The 16,077-nt window shown below is 49.7% G+C and overlaps 1 protein-coding gene across 4 annotated transcripts in view; it reads right to left on the bottom strand.

The window, feature by feature from the left end:
- Positions 1-553: 553 nt before the first annotated feature.
- Positions 554-16,077, bottom strand: part of EPHX2 (epoxide hydrolase 2) — a 64,551-nt gene continuing 49,027 nt past the window's right edge. For all 4 annotated transcript variants that reach the window (XM_081810464.1, XM_081810459.1, XM_081810455.1 and 1 more), the window contains 4 exons: positions 5,782-5,856; positions 3,743-3,776; positions 1,741-1,843; positions 554-833 (listed from right to left, as the gene is read on the bottom strand). In XM_081810464.1, coding sequence (XP_081666590.1) covers positions 569-833; positions 1,741-1,843; positions 3,743-3,776; positions 5,782-5,856 — 477 coding nt within the window. In that variant the 3' untranslated portion in view covers positions 554-568. The remainder of the gene's footprint in view (positions 834-1,740; positions 1,844-3,742; positions 3,777-5,781; positions 5,857-16,077) is intronic.

The following is a 16,077-nucleotide window of genomic DNA, read 5'->3' on the forward strand; positions in this document are numbered from 1 at the left end:
AGAGACAGGGTTCAAAGCTACAGCAGCTTGATGTGGAGATGCTGAGGGGAGTTCCTGGGAAGGGGCTTGGCAGGACCCCTCTGGCTTGTGAACCGCCTCTATAATGCCTCACTGCAAAAGAAATGCTGAATGCTATTTCTGCTTTTTGCTTTTTTTTCTAAAAGCAAAAATCCTCTTTGGCTTTCTTTCGGTTCGCGAAAACCCGCTACTAAGGTAGGTCTTCCGTAAAAGCGAACTTTCAAAAAGCGGGGCCTACCTCTATTCCTTTTGCAGACCCAGAGACTGGAAACGCATCTTCTGCTTGGCAAACGAGGACACTGAGACTCAGGTTGACTTGGGTGAGGTGACACAGCCAGGGCTAAAGCCTGTCTCTCTGAGGGCACCTCACGCTGCTCTGTGAAATGGGGGCTCCATGATCCTCCTCCGCTTTGGGAGTCATCCTGGACTTTCTGTGGCCCTGACCTGGAGCACGGTCAGGAGACCTGGGGCCTTCCACGGCAGCGCTGCGGTGACCTGGCCAGACCCCTGTCCTGCCCCAATGCCACCCTCAACCATTCCAAGGAAAGCATCAGCAAAAGTCCTCGAGGACCCCCTTGAGTGGAAGGAAAGGACAGAAAGGAGAAAGACGGCAAGTCAGACTGGCCCGCCCATCCCCCCTACCCCAGCTCTGACCCAAGGGCAGATTCACTGGGCCAATGAGAAGCCCCGAGAGGGGCTCATAGGGGAGCGCAACCACACTGAACCACACTGAACCAGCACTCACCTTCCATCCCACAGCTTTGCAGCCCCACTGCCAGTTCAGCTCCATGTTTCGATACCAGTTTAGGGGACCTCTGGGGGTGGGGAAGATCAGGGAACAAAAACAAGAAAGCTTAGTAGAGGACTCTGCTGCAGACCTCCCAGGGAGCCAGCTCCGTGCAGAGCCAGTCTTCCCAGTGGGAGCAGAGGTTGCTGCAGGAGGGGAAGGGAACAGAGCCCAGGGTTCCCATCTGGTTGCCCAACACACCTGCTAGGCTTTAAGGAGCGAGGCCTAGTGCAGGCATTCAGGGCTCGGCCGAGACAGCCTCTGAAGGGAGCTTCCCAAAACACACAGAAGCTGGCCCTACAAGGGCTCGCCATGTTCTCTGAGGGCTGTCGTGTTAGATAATGGGGAGCTTTGTTTCGTTCCCTCACCATCTAGAAACCACTCCCCAGCCCCGGAACCTACTGAAGAGGGACTTTGTGAGGTGGATATGGTGCGGACGCACCCTTTCCAATGGGATATAGGGAGGGGGCTCAAAAAGGCCTCTCTGGACGGGTAAGGACAGCCAGGCCCGGACCTGAACACTCTCCCAATCCTCAATACAAACCAACCAACCAACAAACACCAAGAACAAGAGAGGTCAATAACCCTCCTCTGAAGATACATGCAACTTCTGAGTTTAGGTAGGCTTTGTGTTTTTCTGAAGAAAGAACCCAGAGCTGTCCTCTGGTCCTCTCAGGGGTTATGACTGAAAAAATGTTTTTAACCATCTGTTCTGAGGGGGCCTATCAGCATAAGGGGAAGCAAGCTGAGTTATCCTACACTAGAGCAGGCCGAGTATCTTCAGGAGTGAGCCTCCTGACACCGGAGGTGTTCAAGCAGAAGCTGGCCACACATTCACAGGAGGGACAGCCAGGCCTCACCCTGTACCCTGAGAGCAGAAGAGCCCCTCTTGGCCGATGGGCTCTCTACTGTGTTTGGGGCACTGTTGTCTTTACCTGAAACCGGACTTCTGGAACTGCCACACATAGACCCGGATGTCCTCCTCGGTGACGATGCTGCTGAGGCTGGGCTCTTCTGGGGCCCTCACTAAGAGTCCTCCTGCAAACAGCCACTTGTTTGCTCCCAGCCCGGGGCCAGGCACCCGAGTCCTAACTCCGGCGTGTTCCCAACTGAGGCTGGGCACCGAACTGCCTCTCCTGTCACATCTGAACTCACAGGGAAGGGTCTCGTGTTCCTTCATTCATTCTCTTTTTCTCTCCACAACGAGCCCATCTCCTCTCGAGCTGCACATCTGTGCCCTCGCTGTCGTTCTGGAACCCAGTGATATCACACACGCAGACTTCCCCTTCCAGGATGAACTTTGGGACAAACCATATCCCTTTCCTCAAAAACTCACGATGTAATTCCAGGATGACACTATTTACTGTTTACCAGGTCCCACCAGCCCTCCAGCTACCCTCTCCCCCACCACTAAACCTTTTCTAAATGGCCTAACTAATAACGTCCCTCTTTAGATACCTCCACTGATTCTCAGAATTTTCAGAAGTGTGTGCTCTGATTTTTCTCTTAGGCTGGAGGAAAATCCAGGACAGGGAGCACGCATTCTGTTGCCTTCTGATGCTCATGATCCTCTGCACACTGTGGCATCCTATCTTGTCCTCAGAGGTGTACCCTGTGTCCTGACAGTCCCCAGTCCCCTTGGCGGCCACCTTGCGATGACAATGGGCAGCCTGGGGACCGCTGCTATGTCACAGGGGACAGCCACAAGGGCTAGTAACACTGGCGCTTGAACAGGGCTGACTCACCATTTTCAGGCTCTTGAAGCCTCAGAAGCATAGGAACTGGGTGATGCAGACTTTTGTGAGATGTATCAACGGGGTATGTGATCAGGGCGCCTCCCTGACCCGGCGTGGGGCTCCTGGCTCACTCAGCACCTCTGTAAGAGCCCCCCCCTGCTCTCCTCCCGTGACCACTGCTGTCTGCCACCCTAAGGCAGCAGCTGTGCTTTGTGCATCTAGCTATCCGCCCCTGCCTCCCATCAAGCGTGGGCTCCACATGCTCGGGGAATGAAAGAATGAACAAGTGACTGCGTGACAGGGAGGGAGGGAGAGAGGGAGGGAAGGAGGGAGAAGGCGTTCTTGACCAGTGAGAGGAGTATGGCCTTTAGCGTAGGAGGAGTTTAAGACCAGCCTCGCCCCTTTGAACAAATACCTTAACTCTTCCGAGATCCATTTTCCTCAACTGTAGAATAGTGGTAACAATGGGATTTTAAAGGCTGTCATGAGGATGATAAAGAATAGATCTCCAGGGGGCCAGGCCCGTGTTTGATGCACACAGTAGGTGCTCAAACAAGAGGTAGCGATCGTCTTTATTAATACGAGTGCATGCTGGCAAGGTCACCGTGTGGGGGCAAAAGCAAGTTTCTGTGGGAGCAGTGCTGGATCTGGGCACCATGGGGATGAGCTCCTAACTGCTCTCGGCTTCGACTCTGCACTTACATCCAACCCAGGAGGGAGAACAAGGATGGTCTTCATGTGGAGGAACTGGAAATGACGGGAAAGCAAGATAGGGATAGAGGAAAGGCCAGTGGATCATGACCAGAGGAGTTCTGGCTTGGGGTCTAGCTGACTTGGGCTCCGTGTGCACCAGGTGATCCTGCAAAGGTCAGTCCCTATCTCAGGTCTTGGTCCTTATCAGCAGAGGGTGGGATTGCCCTGATGAGCTCTAAGATTCCTCTAAGCTCTTATGGTTTAAGATCGTGGACCCAAAGTTCCCTGGGGCGGCAGGAACCAAGGCCGTGTGGTCAGCCCAAGGCTAAGGTGAGCGCTATTCACCAGTGGGGGCCTGTGTTAAGTCACAGTTCAGAGCTGGAGCGGGGGGTGCGGGGGGGTGGGGAGAATGCTTCTGCTCAGAGCAGTCAGATGGACACTTGTTTAACCTTCATCTGATTCTTGCCATGAGCCTCCTGCCCCCCCACCTCCTAAAAATCTCTCTTACCCATTTCACGGACTCGGCTCACGCTGAGAAAAGCCTGTAAGGAAAAGGAAGGTTAGAAAGTTCGTCATGGATGAAGTAAAGGAAAAACGTTGAAACAGGTCATGTGTAAACCCTGTCACAACCAAAGGCCTACGAGTGCCATCAGGTCACACAAACATGCTCAACTCCCAAGAGAGCTAGAGACATCTTCGGGGGTCAGAGCCGAGGTGGTTAACAACCAAAGCTCTGTACCAAGGCTGCTCCTGGGTGCTTGCAGGCCTTGGTCATGTAAGAACTTGGGTTGACACAACCCATGGGAACAAGAGATGAGACCTTAGACCAATGGCGGGTGGGAAGTTAAACAGGAGATACTCTCCACCCCTCTACTGCACACCCAGGAAATCTGCAGTCCTCGGCGAAAGGGTGGGCTGGAAAAAAATCCACCCCTCACGTGGAGCAATGTCAAAGGACTTGTTCCATTTCAGTTTGGTACGAAGAGGAAACCACAAAAGCTCCCCTAGGAACTCATAGCTATAAGCCTGCCTTCATAGGTGGTCAGGTTCAAACCTACTCTATCTACAGGACCTGGAAACCCCCAAGGTGTGAGGTAAACAACAACAAGAAAAGTGGGCCTGGGCTGGTAATGCCCCCGGGATGCCTGGCAGAGGCAGCAAATGCTAAAGCACAGGAGGATTTTTTCTCAAGCCCAGCGGAAGCAGATTGGTGCAGTTTCAGGGCTGCTGAAGATGAGCTCACAAAGCAAAATTTCAGAATACTCCGCCACACCCCCACACCCTTCACGCACACACACAGGCCCCTTTGCAAGAGACAGCAAACACAGCAAACAGTAAAATCAGAGTCTTCAACAATATCAAATAATAGGACTTTCAGAGAAAGAGAGAGAGAGAATGAAAAAAATAAGTATGCTTAACATGATTAAAGACATAAAAGAAGGAACTAGAACACAAGAATACAACAAGACTCTCTCACAAAAGATTAGAACGATTTGAAAAAGAGCCAAATACAACTTTCATACATAAACAAAAACCCTGTTTGTGGAAATTAAAAAGAAAACTTCGAAGATGTATTGAACTGCCGATTAGACATCACTACAGAAAGGAGGAGGGCAGACCTCGGGCTGATTTTTAAGAAGCAATGACAGAAGCTTCTACCTAGAATTCCATCCTTGGATGAACTAGTCTACAGGACTGAAGATCAAAATAAAAATATTCTCAGGCCCAAAATTATAAGTTTATTATTAACAGACTCTTAGGGAGAGAACTACCTAAGAAGGTACTTCGGGGAGGAAGAAATTGCACGAAACGGAAAGCGAAATGCCAGGGGTGACCAGCAAAGGCGCTGGCAAACACGGGAGTGACAGGACGACCCACACACAAGACAGCGGGCTGGGGTGGGGGTGGGGCACCTGGGTGGCTCAGTCGGTTAAGCATCTGCCTTTGGCTCAGGTCATGATCCCAGGGTCCTGGGATCTAGTCCCACATCGGGCTCCCTGCTCAGTGGGGAGTCTGCTTCTCCCTCTCTCTCCCTCTCTGTGCTCTCCCTCCCTCTCAAATAAATAAATAAAATCTTAAAAAAAAAAAAAGACAGCTGGCTGGGGTTATGGAGTTAAAAGTGTTCTAGGCTCCTTTTCAAGACAAGGGTTAGTGGTACCAACTGATTTAGGACTTGGATGAACAATTCTGCGTGTGAAAATGGTAGCAGCAGTCACAGCACAACTTCTCAACTGTTGCTATTAAAATCCTTTATAATCCTTCTCTGATCTTCATCCCAAAGCCCTATTGGTGTGGGACAGGGAGGATGTGTAACCTTTCCCCATGGCAAGGGGAGCGGTCGAGTGAGGACCTCGATGACCCTGACTACAGAAGTCAAAGAAAAGAAGGCCACGTTGTTCATTTCCAGACCCTGCCACACCCCAGGACCCTTCCCTCCCAGGGAAGCCTTCCAGAGGCCTTCGAACCTCTGCAGCTCCCCATTCCTCCCCTCCCGTCCCCGCCACCTCCCCCCCCCCCCCCAGCCTTCCCACCCCCTGCAACACTCACCATGTCATCACTTGCTCTGAAGAAGCTTTTGAAAGTCCGACTCAGGTTCTGTTCCAGTTCGGCCTCAGCCACTCCCTAAAACAAATCAAGAAAGCAAAAGGAAGGACTCTGCAGAAATCTGGGGAACCAGAGCCCTCCCCGATCTGACCAAAAGCCGGAAGCTCCCAACCTCTGTCCCATCCAGCCCACGTTTCATTAGAAGTGCATTAGTTTGGATTTTCCGTTGAAACACATGTTTTAAAAGCTTCAAATAAAACACAAGATGCTAACAGCGGTCCCCCCCGGGAAGTGGGTTTATGGTTGTTGCTTTCTTCTGTTTTTCAAAATTCCTACAGTGAGTATGTCTTACTTGTAATAAGCCCTTTAAGGGACTGGGGGAGGGCTCGACAGGAGTAGTTGCTGGTGAGGGAACGGTTCCAAGGATTCCGAGAAGCCAAGTGGAAAAGCCAAAAGTTGTTCCGTTCACGCATCTCCTTTTGCTTTGGTAACTTCAAACCCAACCTCTTTGAGTTGGGCCTAAATTATTATAGACCAATTATTATTCCATGCCCATGGATTGTCTCCCAAAGGTCAGGGCAGCAAGGCTGCCTTGGGAAGAGCTGGGACCCATATCCTTTGTGGTGACAGATTACCAGGTCTCCCCGCTCATGGGAGCGTTGTTACACATGATGCCTAACCTAACACATGGTTCTTTGGTCATTTCCAGGTCTCTGACTGGAACTTGCTTCATCTGTTCCATAGATACTGGGCCCCTTCTCTTGCTGGAAACTCAGGGTCTGGATTCCTCAGCTCCCCACCTCCCCTTCTTCTTACCCAAATCCTCCATCTAGGAGCACATACAGACACTAAAACGGGGTGGCAAGGGGCTTCGAGATTCATCAGTGGAGCTAATCTACTGGCTAGTCTCCCGGGACGTGATTTTTTAGGGCATAAAAGAACATTTTAACCCAGTCTTTCTTTTCTGGAAATTGAACGCCCTTGGACCTGAAAGCTGTTATAAAACCTGTGCAAAGAAAGATAGCTGTCCCCGAGGCAGAGACCCCCCCCACCCCCACCCCAGGGCAACTGCTCGGAAAGAATCAAGATCCTTCCCCAACACAGTCCCGAGGAGACCAGTGCTATGGCAGGATCTGAGAAAGAGTATGCCGGTGTTTTAGTCCGTTCCGGCTGCCGGAACGGAATCCTATACACCTGGGAGCTTGTAAACAGACATTCATTTCTCAGGCTGGAGGCTAGGAAGGCTGAGATCAAGGAGCCTGCAGACTCCCTGTCTTCTGACCATGCCCTCACATGCCAGAAGGGGCGAGGGAGCTCTCCTCTGGAGAGGACGCTCCTCCCATTCACGAGGGCACTACCCTCATGACCTAATGCCCCCCAAAGGTCCCATCTCCTGACACCCTCACAGTGAGGATCAGGATTTCAATATGTGACTTGGGGAGGACACATTCAGTCTATAACCCAGTGCCAATCTACTTCTTTCTCCTGCTTTCCAGGGGCTCACCTGAACGTGCCCAGACACCAGCTGAAATGGACCACAGAATGTTTTCTGAGTGGGCACCCTTACTTTCCCAGCTCCCTGATTTAGCAGACTGGAACTTCCATCAAGAACAGCTAGCTCCCAGGGCACCTGGAGGGTGCAGTCGGTTAAGCTTCAGACTCTTGGGTTTGGCTCAGGTCATGACCTCAGGGTCCTGAGATTGAGCCCCCATTGCACTCAGCGGGGGTGGGGGGTCTGCTTGAGATTCTCTCCCTCTCCCCCCATACTCTCTAAAATAAGTAAATCTTAAAAAAAAAAAAAAAACGACACCTAGTTCCCTTAGTGTGGCCTTCAAAGAACCTTCAACACCTGTCCCCAAAACTGCCTTGTCCACAGAGTCCTGCCTTCAGCCATCCCAATAAAATAACTGTATTCTTGTTGGATCCCATAGTGCTTTAGCGTGGCCCCCTCAGGCCACCCTGAGGGCAGGGAAGCATCCACTTGGGAGCATCTGTGACTGGTCGTAGGACCAGCAGGGGCTGAACCTGTATGTTGGTTCCTCTCCTCCCCTTCATGTTCTCAGAGAGGACGGTGCTATAGGCCAAGTCTCTAAAGCGTTCTAGTGACCCGCGGCCCTCTCTGCCCTGCACACATTAAGAAGCCCCGCGATACAGCACTTCGTTTGTTCTGCACATCGACATGGTGAGGGCTCTGGATCTATGAGAAGGCAGCAGGCACGAAAGGAAACACTTATCTTCCGCAGCGCTGGGTCTGCAGTTTGAGATTTTCTGATGCGAGCAATGCCGAAGTGTTCATTACAACCCCCCTCCCATTTGTCAGATTCAATTATGATGGAGATGCGGTCATGACCTTCTGCTCTGCGATCAAACGCCACAGCAAGAAAAAAGCCATGGAAGGAAGTATATTTTAAGTGATCGATAAAAGCCTCGGTCAGCCCTGCCTGTCATATGGGTCATCGCTTTTATTTACTGGGAGCCGTCCTCATCCCAGAAACCGCTGCTGTTCACGAGCCCAGGGTCAGGAGGAGTCTCCACAGGCGCAGAGGTCTGGACAGGGCTTTGACCCGCAAATCGTCCTTAGAAGAGCAGATGGATGCCAAATCGGTCAGTAAAAAATCAAAGGGATCAAAGGGATCAAAAAGGTAAATAAGTCTGTCCACCCACATGAAAGTAGATCAGATCAACAGGGAGAACGAGGACAAAGGTGAGGGCCAGAAAGGGGAGAAGATGATAACATTTGTACTCTGGTCATGTGCCCTGCTGGTATCATCTGGATCTGTAAGTTTTAAAGGTGATACCACATTTTTAAGTCCCACAGACCAATGACAAGCTTCCTGCCTGCCCCGAGGGAGGGGCTCCACCCTCTGTGCTCCTGAGTGGAGCCCTTAGGGCATGGACTTTGGAATCCAGCAAACAAGACTGCAAGTCCTTGTCCTGATACTTAACTGGGCAACTTAATATTTCGAAGCCTCAATTTCCTCATCTATAAAATGGGAGTTTTGTAAGGATTCTACAAGATAATGATAATGCCTATTTCTGAAACGCCAATAAATGGTAATTATTATCACTAATAGTATCCCCATCTTTAAAGTTACTGGACTGCACCAGAAATGTCTATTTTGGGATCTGGTCCCCTCACCAGCCTGTGAGTCTCTTACGGACACACACTGTATCTTATTCATATTTTTGTTCCCATGGTCATAGCATGGTAATAGGAGGTCCCAGGTGGGTAGGAAGGAGAAAGGGAAGTGAGGAAAAAAGGAGGCCAGAATAGGAGAGAAAGACTTTGGTGAGCATGCCTTCTAAATGATTGTGGCTTTTATTTTTCTGCTCTCCACCACGAGCTCATATTCGCCCCAGCTTGCGGCGGGGCTGAGCAGTAACCTACAGAACAGAGACAAATGGTAGAGTCCGCTGTCTTATGACCCAAAGCTATCAGGGGGCAGGCAAACTGAAGACAGCTCTGGGTTCAAAAAGAAGCTCCTAGAACAAAGCCTCTGGAATTCCATGAATCCTGGAGCTTTGTGTCAAGAGTACTCGGAGGTTGTTTAAGGGAGACTTCTTACAGTGTGAATGACTAGAAGTGTAAGGAAACCCACACCTGGGAGAATTCATCAGAATTTCTTGGCCTTTCCAACTAACCACCTCGGCCTCCTCCCTTTCTCTATTTTAAACTTGAAACCACAGAAGCTCATAGCTATGAGGAAACTTCTAATTCTCTTCTCCTTGCTTTCTGTGCCTTCCAGATTAGTATCCTTCGCTTTGTCCTTACTCCTGAGACCTATTTCCCACTGCTGGATAAACATGTCTGTGTGGATATCTTGTCACACTCCTCAATCTGATCCCTAAAATTGACCTGAAGAACCAATGAAGGAAATGTAGTTTTTGGTGAGATACATTTTTATTCATACCCCAGTGTTACCACATGCCACTGTAGTGGGTTGAGGAGTGGTCCCCAAAAAGGCATGTCCAAGGATCTAATACCCAGTACCCGTGAATGTGACCTTGTACGGCAATGGAGTCTGTGTGGATGAGACCATCAGGATCTCGGATGAGTGACAGATTACAAATCAAGGAGTGCCGAGGGTTTCCGGTGCCACCAGAAGCTAGGAGACAGGCATGGAATGGATTCCCCCCTCAGGCCCCCCAGAAGAAACCAAACCTGCTAACAACCTGATTTCGGAATTTAGCTTCCAGAACTGTAAGAGCATAAATTTCTGTTGTTTCAAGCCACCAAGGGTGTGGTAGTTTGTTACAGAAGCCCTAGAAAAATAATACACCACTTCAGGAAATCTCGTGATTGGGAGGGTGGGTGAAGAGGGAAAGGGACTAGGGCCTATGTAAAGGGACTCGGGTTCAGAGGGCCCGGGCACCTGCCCCCCCTCCAGCAGGATGACAGGTGTGCTGAGCACAGGGCGCGGGATCTTGCCCCCAGCCCAGCTTCCTCCCCAGGCACGTGTTTCACTCACTGTTCGAGGAACCCCAGATATGTCGCATACAATGAAGGAGACCAAGTTCTGTCCCCACTCTTCACCCAGAGTGCTGACAGGGGAGGAGCTCTCAATCACCTCATCTGCCAGGGAGGTTCCTACAGCTGGGAGGGCATAGCAGCATCTTCTAGAACTCAGACCTCCTCCCAGAGACATCCTCCTCCCGCGTCCATACCCAGTGGGATTTCTCCTCTCTCATCTCCCCTTTTGCTCCTTCCAAGATGTACAACAGGTCTCTGCCTCAGAAGATGCACTTAATTGGGTCTGTGGTTTCATTGCCGAGACAGTGGAGACAGCAAGGGGCAAGTCCATCAAAGCAGGAGCTCGGGCAGCCTGGCTAAATAAATGATGGTCCACCTGTATTCTGGAGCATCAAGCAGCCGTTGCGACGGATGAGGTAAATATACATGTATTGGCAGGAAAATCTGTCCGCGCTCTAGTAAATGAAAAAGCAGCATGATTCCAGTTCTATAAAAATCACATGTACGCTCATATGCACATACGCATGCCCCCCGCCCCGCCACACTTAAAAGCATCTTTTAAAAAACCGTCTGGGAAATACTCACTAAACTATTCATAGTAGCTACTTCTAGATGAGGGAAAGCGGAGCCAACTTTTTATTTTATACAACTCAGTACTTTTTTTTTTTTAAAGTACCAAGCATAAATCATCTACAAAATACGGGCAGTAACAAGTCACCAGCTGTCCCCGTAGCCTGGTGCCTGATGGGGGACAGGATGGGGGGGCATTACTGTGGGTGTTCCGGGGATGAAGGGAGACTCTGAACACCGTGAAGGAGAAGGAGGAAAATCGTTTGTGGATGTCGGGGTGCCCTTCTTGACTGCTACCTATAATTTCCTTTCTCCACATTTGCTCTCTATTATCTAGTTTCTCAGCTGGTTAAATACTAAAAAGTGGGCTTTGGCTTGCTCTGGTATATACAGCCTACAGCAGCTGTACGGTTCCAGACACCCACACCACACACACAGGTGCATGCCCCACACCCTTCTTCCAAAAAATAAAAATACACGTATACTATTAAGGAGGAGTAAAGAGGGTCCAGTGTTGGCAGCAGGAAGAGGGCATGCACTAACCATGTTCTGATTTCTGGGGCAGAGGGACTATGAAATATCCCCAGGCTAAGCAAGGACGTGAAGAATCTTAAGAATTAAAACATGGAACTTGTCACGTTCAAATTACCCAGCCGATTCTTAAAATGTCTTTGCTGCCCGGAGCTGCCTCCTCCTCTTTCTTACTATACAAATGCAAAGCCTGTCATCTCTTCACTGAGAACAAAAAAAACCACACACGCGCCTTTTAATTTTAGTTTCCACCAGACTTGGCAAATTTGCAGGACAAGACAGTAAACACATTGGCTCAGGGTTCAAAGAGCTAGAGGAACTGAATCTAAACTCGGGGTTTACCTAAGCCACACCCTGTCCGGCTCAGCAAATGTGAACGAGAGGTGGGAGGGACGGCCACCGGGGCCCAGTCTGGAGCCTTTTTCAGGCTGAATGCATCCACGGTGACCTTGAGCGCTCATGGTGACTCCTCCTGGCTGGGGCATGGTGGGGGCAAGTTTGGAAGGAAAGAGGCAGGAGGGAGGGGGTTCCAGCACCCACCCCTGAATGAAACAGGTGCTCTCCACGTTATGCTTTATTTACTGGCCTGAATTCGGCTGCAGTTTGAAGCAGTTACCTATTTGAAAACCATCCAACTAGACCACCCTCTTGTAGCGGAGGAAACTGCGGGCCCAAGGTAGGAAGGGACTTCCCTGTTGCTGAGTGAGGAGCAGACATGCTGGCAGGACCCCTGTGCATGGTTTCTCCTTGAGCCCCAGCTCTGTGCCCATCCAGACCAGCCTCAGCAGCTGAATTCTACCCAGACCCACACCCCCCACCACGCCTTTACTCATTTGAATATTTAACATTTCCCTACCAAGAGGCTTTGTTCCTTTTTTTTTTTTTTTTTAGAACAAAACCGTTCTCCAAACTCTTCCTGCGATTTAAAACCCAGCAGCTACAACATAACAATAGGGGTACTGATTTTTCCACAGTGACTATAATAACCTTTGAAACCAAAAAACGTTGCCCTGCTGGGGGGGACAGTTAATAAGCATCTTTCCCCTCAGGTCACTTTTGTCCATGGGGCTTTGAGCTTATCTTGGTTTGCTCCTTCCTACCCTGTTTGGATGAGCACACACAACAAAGTCCAAGCTCCCTCCCAGCGGGGCTTAGGGGGAGGCACGTAGGCTTCGAAGTCAAAGCTAGGTCAAACCCAGTCAACCTGGGCTTGGGCCAGTGAGTGAACCCCCCAGAGTCCCTGTCTGCTCAGCTGAAAGACAGAACACCAGAGTGCGCTTGTGAATAGAACCACTTGGCATACCGTGCTCAAAAAAAAGTAGTAGCTACGGGGCGCCCGGGTGGCTCAGTCCATTAAGCGTCTGCCTTCGGCTCAGGTCATGATCCCAGGGTCCTGGGATCAAGCCCTGCGATCAGCCTCTCTGCTCAGTGAGGAGCCTGCTTCTCTCTCTCCCTGCCGCTCCCTCTGCTTGTGTTCCTTCTCCCTTTGTCAAATAAATAGATAAATAATCTTAAAAAAAAAAAATAAAGTAGTAGCTACAACCCAGTGTCCACGGAAGGATGGACAGATAAACCAAATATGGTCTACACGTACAATGGAATATCATTCAGTCCTAAAAAGGATGGAAATTCAGACACATGCTACAACATGGAATAGCCCTGAGGATGTTGTATAAAGTGAAATAATCCAGACCCAAAAAGACAAATCCTGTATGACTCCACTTCTATGAGGTTCCTAGAGTAGTCGGATTCAGAGACGGAAAGTGGCATGCTGGGTGCAAGGGGCTGGAGGAAAGAGGCAATGGGGAGTTTGTGTTTATTGGGCACAGTTTTGGATCTGCATGATGAAAAAGTTCTGGGGATGGATGGTGGTGATGGCTATGGTAAAGCGAATGTAATTAATGCCACTGAACTGTACTCTTAAAAATGGTTCAGATGGTAAATTTTATGTTATGTGTGTTGCTAAATAACAAAAATTCAACCAAGTATGTTTTGAAGATCTATTTGGCTTTATGAATCAGACAGCATCCCGTCTGGCCAGCAGAGGGCGCTCAAAGGGCTACAGAAAAGGAAAGGTTTTTAAGGGTAGAGAAAGAGTGGAAATGAGGAAATGGATCAGCAGAGAATCCATTGTTTTAGGCAAGGTCACCCTTCTGAGGGGAACGGAGGGGTCCTCTCAGTGATTTCCTTGTGCTGACCAGGAAATTCCCATGTTGACTGCCTAGAGGTTATGTTTGTGGGGCTGAAACTGCACTCAGGTTGGGTACTGAGTGTTGGTTTACTGACTTGGGGCCTTCACCTGAGTGATGCCATTTTGGGCCCGTGGCGTTTTTTTATTTTATTTTACTTTATTTTATTTTTTATTTATTTACTTACCTATTGAGAGAGAAAGAAGGAGAGAGAGAATATGCCTGGGGGAGAGGGAGAGAGAGAATCTCAAGCAGGCTCCACGCTCAGCGCAGAGCCCGACATGGGACTTGATCTCACAACCCTGAGATCATGACCTGAGCCGAAACCAAGAGCTGGACGCTTAACTGACTAAGCTACCCAGGTGCCCCCTCATTAAATTTTTGAAGGAAAATATTATCTAAAAAAATGTGTTATTTACATTAACATGGGCACATTATTATTATTTTTTAAGTGAAATAATAAATATTTTAAATATTCAGTATCTAGTATGATAAATACCAGTAGACATAACCCACATTAACTAAAGCTCTTTGAGGTCCTGACCCTCAGCTCCAACTGCTCCTAGCTTGTACTGAATTCTCACAGTTGTAATAGAAATGAGGAAGGAACTCCTGCCCTGGGAAAATGCATGCATACAGTACATTGTGCAGGCAATTTCAAGATGTTCCAGACCTTCTGAAACCCATCTTCAGGATCACTGAGTATTTTGTTTGGAACTCTCTTATGTCCCATGATATTTATGGGAGATAAATAACTTGTCTGAGTGAAGCAAGTTTCGTATGCGTTTTCCAGCCCTTTGTCCCCTCAGGCTAGAATGCCCTTCCCTCTCCTAGTCACCCACACAGATCCTATTATTCATCTTCCGAGGGCCAGTTCGAACGTCTCTCCTCTGGTAAGAGTGACCTGTGTTTTCTTACGAGCTCCCAGAGTAAGCTGTGTCTTCAGGCCGGTCCTGTATGGCTGCCTTATTCTCCAGGTATGTGTCACCTGCTTGCTTCTCCACGAACTGTTTCAGTAAGTTGTTGTCATTTTTTTTTTAAGATTTTACTTATTTACGTGACAGAGAGAGACACAGCGAGAGAGGGAACACAAGCAGGGGGAGTGCGAGAGGGAGAAGCAGGCTCCCCGCCGAGCAGGACCCTGGGATCATGACCTGAGCCGAAGGCAGACGCTAACGACTGAGCCACCCAGGCGCCCCCTCCAAGAACTGTTTCAATCCGTACATGTTGTTACTCAGCCCTGACACTGGCACACAAGAGAAGATGCAGAAGCATTTGCTAGATGAATTCATGGATATTAATTATTCCTAAGAAACACCAGTCAAAACATTCTGACATTTAAACGTATTTGTAATGCTCAACCCCTCCCCCCCATCAGGGGCACCTCTGTTCTTATGAATGGGGAATCCAAAGGGATGAGAAAGAAAAAGGAAGAAAGGTGGAAGAGAAAGGAGTGGGCATGAAAGCGCATGCCCTCCCTTGCGCTCTGCGTCCCCCATATGGTGCAGCCTGGCAGCTGGGGCTTGAGTGTGGAGGGCCTGTTGCCCATACCTGGGGCATGGGGGCTGGGTGAGGGTGGAGGGAAGAGGGTGAGAAGTAACTATGAAGCATGGGGTACTGGTGATGGAAAGGTCTGTGGTGGTGCGGCGGCGGGGGGGGTTCCTCTGGAAGGGCGTACTCTGGGCACAGAGGGCGGCGGGAGGGGGTTGGGCTCTTGGAGGGTGGGGGCCAAGCAGAGCCAGAGATTGAGAAAGGGTCAGATAAGAGGTGAGAGGAATCCAGACACCAGCTTCCCAGTTTTGGGTAGGGCCCTATTCCCTCCCCAATTCCCAAAGGCCAAGGCAGCTGCCACCAAGACACCTGCCACCAAGACTTTGTTTCTCTCCCCACCACCAGAGCCTTCTCCAGTGTGAGATGCACAGGGCCGAAGCAAACACCTGGGAAAGGGTGGCAGGCAGTACGTCACACCTGACATTGGGATTCTGACTTCCAATCCAGCTGGAAGAATTTTCATGGGGCCATCTTTGACCGGGCAATGAGCCTACAAGGATTCTTCTCTACTACTTTTGACATCAACTACAGGCCCAGGGCTTAGTGTCCAGACCACAGGGACACTTACCTCCTTCTTCTCTCACTTGTCCAAGCCTTCCAAAGAGGTCACTTCTCATCGTCCCTACCCTTTCCCCTCACTGTCCTCATCCTGTCCCTGTCCTCCCATTTCTCTCACCAGGGGCACTGTTTGTTTCCCCCTTACCCACCTGTTACAGGCTGAACTGTGTGTCCTCCTAATTCCTAGGAAGTCCTAACCCCTAGGGCCTCAGAATGTAACGATATTTGGAGATGAGATCTTTAAAGAGGTAATTAAAATGAGGTCTTTAGAGTAGACCCTCAACCACTATGACCGGTGTCCTTATAAGAAGAGGAAATTTGAACACAGAAACACACAGGCACAGAGGAAATGCCATGGGGGGACACACCAAGAAGGGGGCCATCTACAAACCAAGGAGAAAGGCTTTAGAAGAAACCAACAATGTAGTC

The sequence above is a fragment of the Leptonychotes weddellii genome, chromosome 2, assembly GCF_054177405.1.
Source record: "Leptonychotes weddellii isolate Sample4059 chromosome 2, ASM5417740v2, whole genome shotgun sequence".
Classification (NCBI taxonomy): Eukaryota; Metazoa; Chordata; class Mammalia; order Carnivora; family Phocidae; genus Leptonychotes; species Leptonychotes weddellii.